Below are 18693 nucleotides of genomic sequence, written 5' to 3'. Positions count from 1 at the left end.
AATCAATACTTGACAAACAGACAGATTTTACTTTGGTTGAGAAGCATCAGAGAATAGGAGCTTCAGAGATTAAAACACATAAAGCTCTTTTCTGCTTGTGTGTAATCCCTCCATCATGAAATGGGACATCAGATCATATGTATGGGTTTTCATAATTGACCTTATGTTCTCACAGTGATCGCACATGATGGTGAAACAGATTGCTCTCAGTTGTTGTCTTAAAGTGTGATTTAACCATTTATTTCCTTTACTGAGCCATTTCTACACTGAATAAAAGAAATGGGCACTGTCAGCAGTCATAAAGCAAAGCCCATCACCAGATTTTAGAGTAGAACTCTGAATAAAGGGTGCCGTCTTGCCATCTAGTGGCAGAAAGTCAAAAGCCTAACACATGCAGGAGGGCCTATTTGGAATAATATGAGAGGGTTTTATATGAGAGAAGTTTTTTTTAATGTAATTTAACAGCCTTAGTACATTTAGTTTATTTACAAACAGAAAAACATCCATTACTGAAAGTATGCTGTTGGACATCCACTGAAATGGTTAAAACTGCCGGGCACACATCATTTTCAGGTACCAGTTTGAAGAGGTCAGTGATTGTTTTGGAGCTGCTGTTTCCTTTGATATTAAGAAAAGATAAGAGGCAGTTAATAAATATACACCAATCAGCCATAACATTATGACCACCTCCTTGTTTCTACACTCACTGTCCACTCTCTCCTCTAAACTGATTATACAGGAGCACTTTGTAGTTTTACAATTACATACTGTAATCTGCCTGTTGCTCTTCATACTTTGTTTGCCCCTTTTCACCCTTTTCTTCAATAGTTAGGATCCCTACAAGACCATGACAAAACAGGTATAATTTGGGTAGTGGATCATTCTCAGCGCTGCGATGGTATTGATGCGGTGATGGTAGTGAGTTGCTCGTCCTCTAGCCCTTTGATCATTGGACACTGCCCACAGGATGCTGTTGGCTAAATATTTCTGGCTGATGGTCTGTTCTCACCTCAGCAGTGGCACTGAGGGATTTAAAAACTCCAGCTGCACTGCTGTGTCTGATCCTCTTATACCAGCTCAGCACATACTAACACACCACCATGTCAGTGTCACTGCAGCGCTGAGAATGGTCCACCACCAAAATCATACCTGGTCTAAGGTTGTCCTCTGGGAGTCCGGACCATTGAAGAACACGGGGAAAGGAGGCAAACAAAGTATGCAGGGCAATAAATGGACTAAGAACTTTGTAGTTCTACACTTACAGTGAACGCAGAAACAAGAAGGTATTCATAATGTTTTGGCTGTGTGTAGGTGTTCAACAAAGTATGATACATTTATGCTTCTTAACTTAAGGTACAGAAATCACCTCAGTGACTGTTTTTCAGAGAGTGTGGCGGTGCGAAATGCTCACACGTTGTAATGTAAACTGCATATATTAAGTGTTAGGTACACAATACATAACTTACCTTTGCAGTTTCTGGAGAGAGGTCCTATCTGACATGTGTGTGTTTGATGGCCGTGGGACCAGCCCCAGGTCTCCAGGTTTGTAGTGAGACAGGTGGGAGGTCTTCTTCAGTGGGGGAAGTGGGCTTGTTCTTTAACAGTAAAGAAAAGCATGAGAAATATGACAGCAATGGCCCCTTTCTTTCCTCACATAGAGGATTACTTCCTTTACTGGGAAATGCAGGTATTGTTTTCTAGGACTGAAAAATATCATTCTAATTTCAAATCAAATCAAATTTATTTCACGTTGGTGTAATGCATCAAATCTCCCCCAAAAGAACCCTTAAAGAGGGTCATGTAGTAATTTTGTAATCACCAAAAAAATGATTACCTTTGCATGCTTGGCCTTGTTGTGAGGACAAATTCAGAGAGTGCAGGACCTTTGCCAATAGCTGCAGCACTATTCAGCACAGACAGTAGCTTTTGCATCATCTGATTTCGCCGGACAAGAACAAGCACTTCTGAGTCTTCTTCTTTAGGGACCTCCTGTAATGATCAAGTAGATTAAAACAACTGTTCATTTAATTTAACAGCTCCATCATTCCACAACTGCCACATCTCTTGTAATATTACCGTCAAGGCTTCCTTTAAAGCCACAGCAGCCTCCTGCAGAACCGTCTCCAGCTGTTCTCGCTGCATGTTCACCTCTTGAAGCTCCTTTTTCAGATGTTCGGCCTCGGCTTGTTTTTGGTTGAGCTTGTCCATAATGGATTCCTGTTCCTCTCTGAGTACATCAATCAATTCATAAAAGAGATATACAATGATTTCCCAGTATGAACGTGATGCCAATAATAATTTGCTTCTTAATTCTCTTCCACCAGATGTTTAGGGAAACAAAACTGTAAATATGTTGTCAACACAAATGATCATATTTTCATATATGACCAGTGTGCAATCACTATAATTGGAGTTACACACATTTTCAAATTTTCTGCAAAGACCTTCCATTAATACGTTAATAAAAACACTCCAAGCGGTTTTATATGAAATTTGAAATTCTTGAGAATTACTGAATTCACTGATTCTTGAGAATTACTGTTCTCAGTGTTTTTGACAGAAATGAGCAAGGCTTTGTAAAAAGCAGATTTCAACTTTAACACACTGAAAAGCATTGTTTTTATACCTCTGTGTTAGTGCCAACTTAGCTATAACAAAGAAACAAATCAAATATTCATTCATTCATTATCTGTAACCGCTTTATCCAGTTCAGGGTCGCGGTGGGTCCAGAGCCTACCTGGAATCATTGGGCGCAAGGCGGGAATACACCCTGGAGGGGGCGCCAGTCCTTCACAGGGCAACACACACTCACACTTTTGAGTCGCCAATCCACCTACCAACGTTTTTGGACTGTGGGAGAAAACCAGGGCACCTGGAGGAAACCCACGCGGACACTAGGAGCACACACCGACTCTTCAGACAGACACCCGGAGCGGGAATCGAACCCACAACCTCCAGGTCCCTGGAGTTGTGTGACTGTGCCACTGTGCCGCCCACAAATCAAATATTGTTCTGAAAACTGAAAGCGTTTTGATTTTTGTTTGTAGTGTGTGTCAAAAGTCACGCAGACCCCACCTGAGGTTATCATGCTTTTTCTGTAGTGCAGAGTGGTCCTCCAACAGCTGTTGGTGCACTTGTTTATGTCTAGCAAAGTTTTCAAGCTCAGTTTTCATCTGCTTGCATTTTTCTGTTAGCTGCTTCACCACCTTCAATCAGAAGAGGAAGAAAACTCTTTAATCTGTCAAACTCATTTAGAAAATTAGAGAATTCAGGCTGCCGAAATAGATTTCACTACAAACCTTTTGATTTGCAACACTTTTCTTCGTCATTTCCTCCATTAGAGACTCCGTAATCTCGTTTTCTGTCATGAGCTCTTTCTTTTGGAGTGTCAGAGCATTGTTCTCCTTGTAGAGCTCTTCGTTGTTATATGAGAGATCTCGGAGTTGCGCTGTAAGTGATGCGTTCTCATGGATGGCCCTCTTGGTTGTTTCTGGCATACTCCTCTCTGTGACTTCCCAAAATTCTGCAGCAGCTGTAGCCACACGCTGCAGCATCTCTTTCTTCAGTCTGTAGAGTAATGTATATCACATAGCTTTAAACATAGGAGGGTGAAAATATAAAAATATAAGTTTTGTTCTTAGTCACAACTGTAACCAGTGGGAAACTAAAGGATATGGGAGGACCAGTTCATTCATTTATTCGTTCTTCATTTCTGTGATTAATATATGGCTACGCTGACCTCTCATTGTCCAGCACAGCCTTTTTCTCAAGGTTGTAGATGATTGCCTGGTGCTCCTCTTTCTGACGTTTCATCTGTTCTTTCAGAGATGTCAGTAAGGTCATGAGCTCCTCCTTCTGCACAAGGAACTCCTCCACAGATGCAAGCTTCCCAGCTGGAAATGGAGAAGGACATGAGAGTCATGATTGGAATGAATACCAAATCACAACCCCTTTGCTTTAGCTGGGAAGAATACATTGATAATGCTAATGAATAATGAATATGCCATCTTAAATGTATTCAGCAGTGTGTTCAGAATATAGTTTAAAACAGTATAAGACTTGAAATAGAATAAAACCAGTCAGCTTTTATCTTCATGTAATTCTCCTATCAATGTTTCTCAGAATCAGTTGTTTTTGTGATGTATCTCATGCAATGGGCCAAGTCTTCAGAATTGTCCCCCTCCTGGTCTGAGTCTTTCCTATCACAGTTTATCTGACTGCACAAAGATGAGCTTGAACCAAGTAAAACCGAGCAAAACAAGTGCAGAGAAGCAAGTGTACATTTTTAAATATGCCAGAAACCAGCACAGAGAAGAAAGAGGACTAAAGGAAATGGCACTTGGGCTTTTGTGCAGAACTGAACTGTGGCTGGGACAGCACAGTGCACAATAGGTAGTTTTTGTGTCACACAGCTCCAGGGTCTTAAGGTTGTGGGTTCAAGGCCTGCCTTGGGTCACTGTCTGTAAGGAGTTTTCTCAGTTTGTTTATATCAGTTGCCTCTGAGAGTTCTGTGCTCCCACAGTCCAAAAACACAAATTGGTAGGTGGATTGGATATGCAAAAAGCATCTATGGGCATGACTGTGCAAGTGTATTTTGCCCTGTGATGAATTGGTGCAGGGTGCATGATGTTTTCCTGCCTTGGGCCCAGTGATTCTGGGTTAGCTCTGGTCCCACCGTGACTCTGACATGGATAAATGGTTGCAGACGTAGAATGAATGAATAAATGAATGAATGAATGAACAAACTGTGGGTCATTATCATTTAAAGGTGATGAAACAGAGCTGTTAAACTGTGGGAGAGCTATACTGTTATTTATTCTAGTGGTGATTTGACTAGAGCATGTATTTAATAAGGTAAAGAAATATGTAAAATGCACACACGTCCTGTTAAACCCCTAATACCAAACTGAGGAGAGTAACTGTATGATACTTCATTTCTGTATTCTGTATACATGAGCAATTATGTATGTGTATTAGACAGTATGTGTTAGAATAAAGAGCTGCTGAATTTCTTGTAGAATATATGAAGAGCCATTTTGGGCTTAATTTTCTGGTTTGAGATATTAACTGATCAAGGCTGGCTAGGCTAATAAATCAGTTAGACTCTGTGATTTAATACCTAGAGCCATGTTCTCTGAAATTAGCTTGTCCTTGTTCTCCTGGAACTCATGTCGAAGTGTGCTCAACTGCATCTCAAATGACTCTTTCTCTGCATCTTTGGCCAGCTGCAATGCCATGAGCTTCTCTGAGAGATCTGTGAGTTCATCGTCCTTCTGGGCCAAGAAGCGTTTTAGATACTGAACTATGTCCTTCTTCTCTCTCTCTGCATTGTTGTAGTTAGTGGAGAAATCCTTCTCTCTGATCTCCAGCTCATCACATCTGTGCTGATACCTGGGGAAAGAGAAAAGGGGTATACATAAGATTATTGCAAGTAAAAGGAAGGGTTTCCTGTGATAGCAGAGTGAGTCAGCTGTTGTTCCATAAGGGTGAGGTGCTGCACCTGGTTAATAATTTGTGAATAGCCTATGATCTTGTTCTTGGTTTCATTTTAACTTCCTTATGAGCCGTGCTATAATGATGGACACGTGGATAGTAAAGCAGTTCTGAAGTGAATCTAATATATTTTTTAATAAAATCACTGGAACCTGTTAGGAGTCTTCTGCCAACTACAGCTTGTCTGGTAAGTGTAACTTAGTCTAATCAATTAATTCTGTACTGTTTAAGGTAGTTTAGATTGCTGGATAAACAATGAGCTCCACTAATTACAAACATACAAAGGCAGAACTGGATTAAGTATACTGTCTAGAACAGAAGCACCGTGTAAGGCAATTGTTGGCTTCAGTTTTCATGAGGCTGGCTTGTGAAAAGCTGCTGGAGAGTAAGAACTAAATCCAGCTCTTTTGTCCTCACTTCTCTAACTGCGCCTCCAGGTCTCGTATCTGAGCTATGTAGAACTCTTTGCTGCTCTCGTTTAAACCGTCGTAGGCAGCAGGTTTCTTCACAGACACGGCTGCCTTCGGGGTCTTTTCTCCGCTTTTCTTTCTGTTCTTTTTAGAAGACATTGCTCGTCTCTCCTTCAGTCTCAGTAAAGTTTAGGGAAACTCTGTCACTAAACAAATGAACAAATGTCCAGGTTGCGCTGGTTGCCATGGACGGTCATGTGACGCAAGCGGACCCGCGGTGCTCGAGACTGTTCTCTTTTATGACGCACGGATTCTGACAAAACCCCACCTCTTTTCTGGCCGTCATTCTATTCTCCAGCCCGTGTCCAGTGATATTGTAATGTAAAAAACATATTGAATTGTTGTTTCAGGTTGTTAGTGAAACATTATATATTTTTTCCTGCAAGTTGTGAAGAGCCCCTCCATTCAAAAACAATTTGTATTATTTTTGTATTAATGTTATTATTATTATTATTATTATTATTATTATTATTATTATTATTATTATTATTAATATTATTGTTATTATTATTATAGTTTAGCTTTGATTTAATATTCATATACAGAATGAAGGCAAAAATGTACATAATATCTAAGCCACTTAAGGCAGAAGGGATTGTAAATATATCACTATGATGAACGGAGATTAGTATTTGGTGAGATGAATATATGAGGGACTTTGAGTATTATTATGAAGTTATTTGCAGTAAGTGTGCCTTCTCTTCTAGTAAAGCTCTACAGGTTGGAACATTGCTGTTACCATATTCATGATATTCAGCCTCAGGAAAATTAGTGAGGTCAGGCCCTGATATCAGACAACACAAATCCCACTTCAGTTCATCCCAAAGCTACTTAATGAAGCACCATCACTCCGGAAACCACAGTTCTATTGGTCCAAAGCCCAGTGCCCAGGGGTCTTTACCCCTCTTGATGAAAACTAGCATTGAACTGGCATTGAATTGGTTGCTTCAGTGCCTGTCCCATTTCATGTCAAACATTTTCTATGGAGATTATACAAACTGTGTACACATATGAATATCTGTGTCCACGATGAGTCTATAACTCCCTTTACTCTCTGAAAACTTGAGCAGTGTTAAGGGCATTTCTTGAAAATACAAATCCATCAGCATCCCAGTGACTCAGGCCTGCATGAGCCAAATGTAAATACAGGTTCTTTACAGTGTAACTAATGTAAAGTAGACATTTTGTTTTGCAATGTATTAAAATGAGAGGCTCTTTTGAGTCTGACTCTGAGCTAACTGCCACTACTAACTTGCTCTCTTACAAAGCAGCTCTGTTATCATTAATGGAAGAGAGAAAGTGTATTTGTATGGTATAGTGGTGGCCTATAGAGCTGATTATTCTCTCTGCTACTTGAGAAGCCTAGACAAAGACTGTGCTGTAAGTTAAAGTTTCTGTCTTGCAGCTCTTCCCTCATGTGAAAAATATGCAAGAAATGTTCCATTTCCTTTTTGATAAGTGATGGCTCCAGAAATGCCTGGAACAGCTTGGATTAAGCTCTGTCTTAAACATCAACCCACTCATTAAAGGGCTTCTGTGAAGTTAGGCAAAATTTCTAGTACATATTTTTAATTCTCCATAAAGTAAGCACATTGACTATAAAAGATACAATCTTTTTTTCTTTTAGACATAATTTAAACTTGCTTTTCTCCTCTCTCTCTCTCTCTCTCTCTCTCTCTCGTGCAGCTGTAATACATCTACTGAGATGAATAAGGCTTTGAATCTAAGACGAGTAAACAAACTGTCCAGCAAAACAAAAATGACTTTTAAAAATAAAAGAGACATTTATTCAGCATGGACTGATACCACAGCCAGCAGCACAGATCTTCTGTTGTAAATAAACAGGGAACTATTTTAGTCATGCGTTGTCTATTGTGATATCCCTGATAATGTATTTTAAAACCGTGACAGAATGAGGCTGGCCAACAGCCCAGGGAATGAACCGATTCAGTTCAGTTTGATTCAGTAGCCAGTGCACATGCGCAGTGTTGCGATCCTTGCAAATGTCAGATTTGACAGACTCTCTCCTGAACAGCGGGGTTTTCACAGCATGGAGCCGAGCACCGAGATTTGAAACCGTACTTTTCAGTTGTGTTTTAACCCCTAAGGTAAGATAAACACGCCTGCCTCCTTATCAGGACTGTTATTCGTATTATTATTATCATTAATATATTGTTATTATTTTTTATTTTTATTTTTTTATTGCTGTTGTTGCGCACGCAAACTTTGGTCGAACTTTTATAATGTTCTTTACTCAGTAACGATGATTCTACACTTTTTATCGACACGTATTTTATTTTTATAAATTACATTTATCTGTTCCATTCTGATGAAAGCTATATTTTCCTCAGTTTTAGTCTAGTCTTTCTTAATTATTTCCTAAAGTAAATAACTATAATCTTGTTATATGTTTATCTTCATTGTTTTCATTGCTCCCTGCCAAGGAGGGTTCTTTCAGGGATGTAAGGGTCCTGTACAACAACTTCATCTCAGAATTATAACATGGAGTATTTAGAAGATTTTGAACTTTAAGATTCTTCACATGCACACATCCTATTATACGTCCATTGAAGAGTTCTTTAAGGAACGACATAGTGTTCTTCAGTTTTTAAAAGAGTGTTGGTCCAGTTTCTGCACTTATATTTTTATACCGTTCTAGTGGGCAGTAACTATTTAAGATATTCAAACTAATAAACATAGCACAAAAAGTAAGGATATTTTTGTTTGGTAGATTATTTCTTTGTTGTAACAATTCCTCTTGGCAAGCGGAATTAACAGGCTTTCGTATCAGATCAGATTTATTGCCCAGAAGCCTTGTTACAACAAAGAAATAATCTACCAAACACAAATTTGTTTATTTTAAATTCATGTTAATTTAAGACTAAATGAAACTTAAGTGACCTACTTAGGGCATTCCTTAATAATAAACTTAAAGGGAATGATGTAGGGGTGTCACGGTGGCGCAGCAGGTAGTGTTGCAGTCACACAGCTTCAGGGACCTGAAGGTTGTGGGTTTAAGACCTGCTCCGGGTGGGCTCCGGACCCACCGTGGCCCACCCACAGTCTTCACAGCTGGACCTTTGATCCAGGTTCCATGCCAAGATTTTACTATGGGCGGTTGGTATGACAATATACCTGGCAAGTCAGGTTCTTTAGCAGTTGTAACTTTAGTTTTAAAATTCCTGCTGTCAATTTTAAAATCCCAGCCTGGAACAAGGATCTAAGATCCTAATTTGAAGACCTCTGCTATAGTGCATTGGTCAAGGCGACCTTCAGTGGACAAGAAGGCGAACCAGAACGACAAAGACAGCCAACACTGTGCAGAATGCTGTTTTTCATAAAGGTTTTCTCAGGCACAGAATGCACTTGTTCTGGTGCCATTGCTAAAATCAGTGTTTTAGTCACTTTAATCATATTTTACTGTTCTAATGTAAGATAGATAGTTGATGCCTACTGCACATTTAATTATGGGAATGAGATATTTAATGCATGACTTCATAAATAAAGAGTCTAACTAGTTTTTGAGATGCTACTTTGGTTCTCCTACTCAAGTTGTTGTGGTTGTTTTTGGGAAGGTCCTATTATATTTACTGCATTAACTCATTAATCCAAGTAACAGATCTTTGACTTTAGTATGGATTTATTTTACTCAACTTCATGTAATGTCTTTTGCATGAATGTTTTAGAAGGTATACCGTATTTTAGGTGTTCATTTGTTTGGCTATTTTTAATTGTACTTATGCTGAGTGCTTAGCTGATCTAAAAGAGCTTTTCTTGACTGTTGTTTTTGACCACTCTGTCTGTGCAGCAAAAGATGGGCAAACATTCAGAATAATAGGTGTTTGTAGTAGTCCTGCAGAGGAGAGAAAGGTTTAAGGAGAGAGAAGTGTGGACGTTATGTAAGAGCTGAGCTTAGGAACTTGTTTTTGTGCTGCAGTTTTAGAGCGTGACGTTGCTCTGGGCTCAGATGTGGTTTGAGTTACTCAATGTGAAGTAATTTCCACAATGAGAGAGGGCAGGCTTTTTGTGCTTACTTACATTACAGTTTAAGAATTTTTTAATATTATATATTAATATATTAACATTAGGGGCAGCAGCTGGTAGTATCACAGTCACACAGCTCCAGGGACCTGGAGGTTGTCAGTTCGAGTCCCGCTCGGGTGACTGTCTGTGAGGAGTTTAGTGTGTTCTCCTCGTTTCCTCCAGGTGCTCCAGTTTCCTTACACAGTCCAAAAACACACATTGGTAGGTGGATTGGTGACTCAAAAGATTTAGTTCATTAGATAGTTCTTTTACTTTTAAGTTGTTTTTTTGGGAACTTACAGTTGCTTCTACTGCAATCTTTAATTTATGCAAGTAACAACACTTTGAATTGAGTGTGGATATTAACTTTTTTCTCTCTCTCTTGAGACCAAATAATCATTTTCTTGTAAGAAAAATGACCTTGGTGAAAACCCAACCTGGTGCTTTCAGGTTGTTCTCTGTTCTCTAGGAAGTAATCATTGGAAACAAGTGTTTACAAACACGCTTAATTAGATGAAATGCTTGATTTACTAGCTGAAGAAGTTCACTATTGTGACAGTTCTCAAATTGCACGCTTGCTGTATGATAGACATCATTTTGATTGGTGAGTTTAATGTACATTTATTGTTCATGCAGGTGTTAACCTCTGTATCCAGTGTTTAATTTTTGTCTAAAAAGAAAACCTTGCCTTTAGAACAGGACACTTTTAGCAGCCATACCTGAGCCTAAAATCACCATGCTCAGTGCCAAGTGTTGGCAAGAGGAATATAAAACCCCAGCATTGAGCTGTGGAGCAGTGAATCTGTTCTCTGGAGTGTTGATGCACCATCCAATATATTTAGTATGTGTTGATGAGTTTGGACTAGTGTAAAGGTGGTCAATGTGGAGTGGTATAATCTCAGACTAATTTCCAGCATCAGTGCCTGACTTCACTAAGGTTCATGTGTCAGAATGCAATTAATCCTTATAGCAATGTGCCAACATCCTACCCAAAAAAGTAAGAGCTGATAATGCAACAACCAAGAAAAAACTCTGTATTAATTCTGCTTACTTTTGTACATGCAACATTTTTTTCAGTAATTAGTCCATTGACTTAATTTAATTTATTCCGTTTACAGTGAGGTGGGGTTCAGTATGCCTGAAACAATTGTAATCTGATCTGTGAGCTCATAAGATGAATGGACATTGCCTGTGGCTCATTGCCATTTTTTGTTCCATGTAGTGCTTTGTTTGGTTTTGTTGGTTAGTGTTGTTTTTACAAGAAAACTGAGAATAAATCTTTGTGAAAACTGAAACCTGTAAACTGTTTAACATTTTTTACATCCATGCCCTAAATGCATTCTTATCCAAAAAAAGCAAGAATTATGCAGCAAGTCTTGGAAAAGAATATTGATTTGATTATAAAGCTCCATAAAATGAGTGTTGCAATCTCAGAAATATTCAGTCAGGCCCTACCCAAGGCTTTAACCCCATATTCTGAGTAAAGAAGATGTGTTTGGGAAAGATCATGTCTGTTGCTTGGTGGTGTGTGTGTATATGTGTGTGTGTATGTGTGCATGTGTGTGTGTGTGTGTGTGTTTAAAATTACTGGGCCAAACTATAAATGTGCTGAGTTGTGTAACACGCCCCCTGATGCACTGAGGATCTAAGTGGTCATGGGAAAGAGCAGCACAGTCTGTCCCTCTGAATATTTCCTGTCCAGAAGCCACCTGGCATCAGCACATGAACTATACAGCGCATACACAAACCCTGCATGGTCATGTGTGTTTTTCATGCATGGGTGTTACTATGAGTCACAAACATTCAAATATGTTCTTACTGTGAGACACAGTGATCATTCATTATCATATTAAAGCACAGAATGGTCTGTAATGCTGCATACATTACACTTTGACTCTGCTTTTCTTCTCTTCATAGTTCATCTGAATCCATGGAAAACAGAGGCGAATATGTGATGGTGAGTTTTCCCTCATTTTGAATTGAATTCTTGGGATGAGCAGTGGGTTTAAAGCCTGCTGAACAAAATGCAGTTTTCATAATTCTAATAAGATTTGGTTTTGAAATGTATTTATTTTTGGTTTTCTTAAATGGTTCAGTTTTCAGAAGTCTAAAATTAGGCAATTCTGATGCAGTTTAATGTTTCATTTTTTAGGCCTAGCTCTTAAATGAATGTAGTATTTGAGCTTCTATGATGAGTCAGCTTTAATGTTTAATTAAGATTCATTTTCCAGGCTGCTGATAAAATATTTCAGTGTTTGTAAAAAGATCCTACACCGCAAATTCACCAGTGTAAAATCAACACTAAATCAAATGTTACTGCAATAATTTAACACCCTCAGTGTTCAGTTTACAATAATAGTGTTGACTATTATTAACACTGGAGAATTTGCTGTGTTGTATGTTGGAGCATCTGAGAGAAACTTCAGCTCATGGGACTGTAAAGTTTTTTTTTTTTTTACTGTTTGTTGTACTTGAATTCCTTCATGGAAGGCCAGAAACAGGGAGGAATCTCAGTGCAGCTATAATTGAATTAAGATGGGTGACACAAAAGGGCTTGGAGCCATGCCCATATCTCTGGATGCCTGCAGTCAGCTTGGGTTTCTATAGGCAACAACCACGCTCAGTGTGAAAGCTTACTATATTGTAACTGAAAAAATACAGATACTGGTTCCTTTTATGCTTGGATTCTTTGTCTCAGGAGCTCTGATTGTTTTTAGCCTTCCCACCATTTACATTCTGTAGTGTGTATGTTGCCAAACAATAGTTCCACTTTTCCCACAGTCTAAATTTCTCACAAATCAAGTTTACAGTTGTGAATAAACATTGATAAATATCCACATATTTTCAGCTTAGAGCGTGGGGCTCTCTTGCATTACTCTTTTTTTGTAGTCCTAGCTTGAGCCCTAATAATGATGTCGAGGTTAACCGATTGCTGCAGTGATATATTAGTCAATGAAGTATTGTAACACAGTGATGTCACCATAACAACTGGACAGAACTGTAGATGTAAGTGGTGAGAAGATGTGTCCAGTTGAGGGCAGTCTGGCTTTGGGGAGCAGGAACAAGTACAGATATCCTGGGCTCTTATGGAGGAATGATCTCTGTTATTTTGAGAAAAGATATTCATTTTCTTTCCCTTTGGAAGTTTTCGAAGGAAACGTGCCTGTTGGACACTCCATCAGAGAAACTCCGCAAAGAGCTGGAGGAAGAGCTGAAACTCAGCAGCAGCTATATACAAAGCCACGGATGGTACCATGGACGTATTCCTTGGGAGGTGAGTCTGAACATTATACATGTCTGCAAATGTATGGATGCCTCTGGTCTAATGTTGAGCATTTTTGTTTTCAGTTTTAATGCACAACATCCCTTTATTTACGTGTTGAGTTAAAATTGGAATTGTAAAATACAAAGTGTCCTACACCATTATATATGTTTTCTCTAAAATATTCAGCAGATAAACTGTGAATTAAATACATTATTGTGTTCAGTATTCATTTTTTTGAATGAGTATCAATTTTGTTTACATATATCAGTATTATTACAACACAGTAGCAAAAAAAAGGTGTTTAATAACTCTGGAGGGCTAAAGTATAATTAGAGCTCAGTTGTGCCTGTGTGGGGGTGGGGTTCAACATTTGATTGCAATAAGACACTTTAATATGGACTCTTTAAGATAAATCAGAATTTTGAGATGTTATATCACAGATCTTAAAATAAATTTAAAAAATTCATGGTACAGGATATTTTTCTATACATAATTTAGATTTATTATTAAGTAATTAATCTTAAAGGGCCCTCATTCTACTTTATATTCTAGCGTGTCATTTTCTCTCTATGTATCACTTATGTTTATACTTGGTTTTACATTCCAAAATCTGAAAAGTAAACATAAATTTAAAGAGTTAAAACACAAGCCTTAAAATGATTACAAATGATAATCCTAAAGGATGCTTTTCTAGACAGACATTAAGCAACACCTTAGATACCTTCAGGGCATTTCGGAGAAGTTACTGCTGGTGTAGTTTATTGTAAGAATAAGTATAATCTCTGGGCAGAAATACGGCCTCCTGCAGAGGTGGAATGTAATTATGTCTCAAAGCTATTTTATTTCCCATTTTCCCACACTGCAGGTAGCAGAGTCTCTTGTGCTTGAGGATGGCAGTTTCCTCATTCGTGACTCTCTCACAAGTTCGGGAGACTATGTCTTAACCACCCGCTGGAATCAGAAACCCCTCCACTTCTTAATCAGCAGAGTTCTGCTGCGCTCCAGTGATACCTACAGTCGAATGCAGTATGTCCTGGAAGGAGAAACGTTTGACTCCATTCCTGCCTTGGTTCATTTCTATGTGGGAAACAAGACGCTTCTAACCCAGCAGAGTGGGGCACGTGTCCTCTCCCCAGTGAACAGAACTCTACCCCTTTGTTATCTGGAGAATATGTTTGGTCAAACTAGTCCAGAGAGGACTCCAATAAACTCCCCCACGCACAGGAAGGAAAGCCTTAAGAATAGAGAATGCACAGGAGCAACTGAGGCCCTGGCAATAGAGCTAATAAACCCACAGAGGTGAGAAAAAACTAAGAGCCATATCTGAAATGTTACATTTTTGCTTTGTTCCATATGTTCTCTGGATTTGTCTGAATAATTCTGAACATTCAGAACAGAGTAAAACTGTTAAAAAACAGTTAAAACTGCTAATTTTACAGTGAAGTTGATAGGAACCAGTGGTTGTGATATCTACCGTACAAAAATCTAAAAATTTAAAAATAGAAATGTAACTTGCTCTCCACAACAACAACCAGTGACTCTACATGTGCCTCTTGAGTTTTCATATGCAGCAAATAAGTGGTAAATATGAAGTCTAAAGCTACAATAGCACATTTGTTTCTGTAAAGATAAAATGTATGTATTTCCCATTGATTTGTTTCACTTTTGCTTTGAGGTAGTGATGATAAGGTTAAATGTTTTTAACCACAGGGAGGCAGTAAAGAGCTTTGCTGGAAACCTAGAACAGCGTGTTGTGGTCACCTCATCTCCAACACCAATAAACACTTGTAAGTGCTACTTTCAAGATTTTTCTTTTAAAGCTTTCAAATATAAGGAACAGAAATAAATTAGCTATGTTCAGAATGTAAGCCGTGGTACTTCCATCCAAACTGACTGAGAAAATGGTGATATTATTAATTGTTCTAAAAATTATAATAAATTGTATAAACTTATAATCCATTGTAATATATATATACTTATATATTTCAATAAAGCTTTAGCTATCACCGCTATGAAAACAAATGTTTATATCTTCAGTAGTAACTTTAAAGTAGAAAGAAAAGGGTATTAATTTTGAATTAAGTTAATGGTAAAGACATTTCTCAGTGCATTTAACAGTAATTTATTCACCAATGTAAAGAGCAGATGGCTAGCATGTATTAATAATATGACCAGTGTTCTCTTGAATAGTAGTGAAAATCTGAATTAAAAGTTTGATCTCTCTCTCTCTCTCTCTCTCTCTCTCTCTCTGTGTGTGTGTGTGTGTGTGTGTGTATGTGTGTATGCTTAGTGTACAGACGCAGAAAGAGTCCATCAGGGAACAGGAAGTTTGTTGTAGTCCCTTCGTCACCTGTTCTGCAAAGACCCCTCGAAACTCAACTGTGCACTTCTCCCACTGACAGAGCCGTCATCTACCTGGAGCCTACAGACAACATCTGGTCCACCATGACCAGGTCTAGTCAGAACACCACTGCAGAGTCCAGCAACCTGCTGTGCAGTCCAGCCAACACCAGTCAGATACAGCACAGTGGACAAGAGGAGCAGACAGTGACTGGCCTCCCGGAGGAGGACAATGAGGATTACTTAATGCCTCTTGTGGTTGAATCAGCCTCCAGTTTCTTCCCCAGTGTGTACCAGTCACCACTGCTTCCCACAGAGAATAAACCACTAGAAACAAGAGTCCTGAGGAGAGTGAAGGAGGTGCTTACAAATGCAGATACAAAAACAATGGCTCTGAACATCACCAAAGTCGACTGCATGGTAGGGCTCTGTTAGAACCAGCAGCAGTAGAATCACAGTGTCCTTTTAGATGATGCTTGTGTAAAAAATGGTTTGGTTAAAAAAATATTTTTAAATATGCAGTTTTAATAAAGAGATTAAAATAGAAAAAAATATGACGCCTAACATCCACACAAAACCTACTTGTCCACCTGATAAACAAGAATTAAATAAGCAATATTTCATCTTTGTGAGATAGAGGTTAAAATCAACTCTTGCATTAATTAAAAATGTCCACAATTATTTGATTCCATCTTTTCAACATGAAAAATCATCATCACTATCATGTAGCATGATCGCAATTTGTAGCATATTGTTGTTGCTGAGAAATGGAAATAGACACAAAATAATAGAATTTGCTAATCAAAGTAATGCCAGTGTAAACAAGCCACCTGATAACTAATTAATGGGATCCGTTAAATGCTAAAACACCCTGACACAGTGTTATATAGGGTATTAAACCCATCTTCATTCTGCAGGTCGCTAGAATACTGGACACAGCTGTCGACAGAACAAGAGGGATGGGAGTTTGTTCAGGAATTGAACTGCTTACACTTCCACATGGACATTACCTCCGGCAAGATCTGCTGGAAAGGTGTCCACATATGAACAAAGAGCATTTTGCTGATGTCAAATACTTTATATCCCTTCCATGTAAATGTAATGGAGTTTACTGACCTCACCTTGCTTGCCCTAGGTTCCACACCATGTCCATCCTGCTGGCGGTGGAGCTGCTGGGTTGTACTGGGAGTGTGGAAGAGAGAGGAGCTTTACTGCACAGAACTATTTCGCTGGCCTCAGAGCTAAAGACTAACCTGGGAAACATGTTTGGCTTCACTGCAGTAATGAAATTCCTGGAACTTCCACAGGTACAAGATAAATTAACACAGTTGCAGGTTTAAACCATGTACACTGCTAGTTAAAGGGTTGAAGCTCATTAATTCATTGTTTTAAATCATATAATTTAGGACATTTTTAAGGCTTAAAAAACTTCTTAACCACCTTCAAATATTTATAGTTAACTACATTATTATTATTATTATTTGTATTTTGGAGCAAAGCCTTGGGGAAAAAAACCCTTTATTGGATTTTCCTTTAAAGAACTAATCTGTGTGTATGAAAAACCTGGCGTGAAAGGTTTTAATTGTTTTTTGGCAATACATCTTATTTCCAGGACCAAAGTTCCCAGCCATTAATTATGTTGTAAATTTGATGTTTATGAGTGTTACACATATACCACTAATCCTTCTCTAGATTTCACGTTTGGAGGAGACGTGGGCAGTTTTAAGGCAGAAATACACAGAAAGTGCCGTCCTGTATGAGAAAACCCTAAAGCCAGCTTTGAAAAGAATGAATGATGGAAAAGGTACTCTGTCACACTTCACACCACAAAACCTAATTGAAGTCAGGGGAAGGCATGTAGGTCTGTCCAATCTCCAGTTTAATGTTACATACTTTGTTTAATGCCACTTTCTGATAATCACTCTCTTTTTATATCCTTGAAGAGATGTGTGATCTCTCAGAAACCACTATCCCTCATGTGCTCCCTCTGCTTCTCCTGTTTGAGAAAACTGGAGTCACTCTTGAGGGATCAGAGTCATGGGAGAGCCTGGATGCTGGGATGGACTGTGTGCTGAGTCATTTGGATGCAGCACGAACCATTGCATGCCACGGGGAGATGTTCTGTACAAATGCAAAGGCAAAACTACAAGGTAGGTGTCCAGGGTCCCTGTCTACATGTTACATGGGAGCGCATGGTAATATATTATTGCTGTTGTAATAAAACCTGAAATGGTCATAAAATATGGGCAAAATATAACAAGATTTTATTGTGTCACAATTTACCATAGGTGTTAATAATAGCAGAAATGACTTTTTGATGCTTTAAAACATTTATGATTTACGAGTTCTGTTTGTCATGTACAGATTTCCAGGAGCAGCCAGACCTTCTAGAAATTTTCATCACAGAGTTTCAGATGCGTTTGCTTTGGGGCAGCCGTGGGGTGGAAGAAAGCAGGGAAGAACGCTATGAGAAGTTTGATAAAGTGTTGACTGCTCTGTCTAACAGACTGGAGCCACCTCACCCATCACAGTGACTTAAAGCAGTGATCACGTTACATATCTAAAGATAAAATATCTGTCTCCACTTCTCGAAGAATATCACACCATGACATAAGGAAGCTATCATGGTCCCACTCAGAGTAACTGAACAATGTTTTAAGTTATTTGTTTTTAACTTTTATACAAGTTTGTAAATATTGTAGATCAAGATTTTATTCAAAATATTTTTAAGAATAATTAACATGATTTAGTTATTTATCTATTATATCAGCAGTCGTAATATCTTTACAGATGTTTTTATATTGTCAAAAACATGCATTTTTTTACTGACAGTTTTGTAACCTTTTGTAAGCTCATTCCCATCTACTCTGATTAAACCAGATCTGCTTTAATTGTCTTTTGTGTCACAATGTTTGCTTTGTATAAGAAATGTTTATTGGGCAGCATGTTGGTGCAACAGGTAGTGTTGCTATCACACAGCTCCAGGGTCCTGGGGTTGTGGGTTCGAAGCCCACTCTGAGTGACTGTCTGTGAGGTGTGTTCTCCCCATGTTTGCATGGGTTTACTCTGGGTGCTCTGGATTCCTCACACAATACTTGTTGG

General features: G+C 38.6%; 2 protein-coding genes across 4 annotated transcripts; one reads left to right on the top strand and one right to left on the bottom strand.

The window, feature by feature from the left end:
- Positions 1 to 473: 473 nt before the first annotated feature.
- Positions 474 to 6144, bottom strand: LOC136678456 (cilia- and flagella-associated protein 157-like). The gene is made up of 9 exons (XM_066656509.1): positions 5911 to 6144; positions 5120 to 5391; positions 3740 to 3893; positions 3300 to 3567; positions 3076 to 3206; positions 2077 to 2227; positions 1835 to 1989; positions 1467 to 1595; positions 474 to 618 (listed from the first exon to the last, which is right to left on the bottom strand). Exons 1-9 carry the CDS (start codon positions 6060 to 6062, stop codon positions 591 to 593), a joined length of 1440 nt encoding a protein of 479 aa, XP_066512606.1. The 5' UTR covers positions 6063 to 6144; the 3' UTR covers positions 474 to 590.
- LOC136678455 (SH2 domain-containing protein 3C-like) lies at positions 5596 to 18372 on the top strand. 3 transcript variants are annotated; one of them, XM_066656507.1, is made up of 11 exons: positions 5596 to 5680; positions 11904 to 11943; positions 13132 to 13260; positions 14117 to 14550; positions 14962 to 15038; positions 15542 to 16011; positions 16509 to 16624; positions 16727 to 16898; positions 17284 to 17395; positions 17535 to 17741; positions 17956 to 18372. In XM_066656507.1, exons 2-11 carry the CDS (start codon positions 11917 to 11919, stop codon positions 18123 to 18125), a joined length of 1914 nt encoding a protein of 637 aa, XP_066512604.1. In that variant the 5' UTR covers positions 5596 to 5680; positions 11904 to 11916; the 3' UTR covers positions 18126 to 18372. The 3 variants fall into 3 exon arrangements, with proteins under 3 accessions (XP_066512604.1, XP_066512605.1, XP_066512603.1); XM_066656508.1 differs by lacking the exon at positions 5596 to 5680 and adding an exon at positions 7982 to 8071 and having other exon boundaries at positions 15542 to 15951; XM_066656506.1 differs by lacking the exon at positions 5596 to 5680 and adding an exon at positions 7982 to 8071.
- The last annotated feature ends 321 nt before the right edge of the window (positions 18373 to 18693 follow it).

Source organism: Hoplias malabaricus, chromosome Y (genome assembly GCF_029633855.1).
Source record: "Hoplias malabaricus isolate fHopMal1 chromosome Y, fHopMal1.hap1, whole genome shotgun sequence".
Taxonomy (NCBI): domain Eukaryota; kingdom Metazoa; phylum Chordata; class Actinopteri; order Characiformes; family Erythrinidae; genus Hoplias; species Hoplias malabaricus.
The sequence above is the reverse complement of the archived record's forward strand: the minus strand, read 5'-3'. Positions and strand labels throughout refer to the sequence as shown.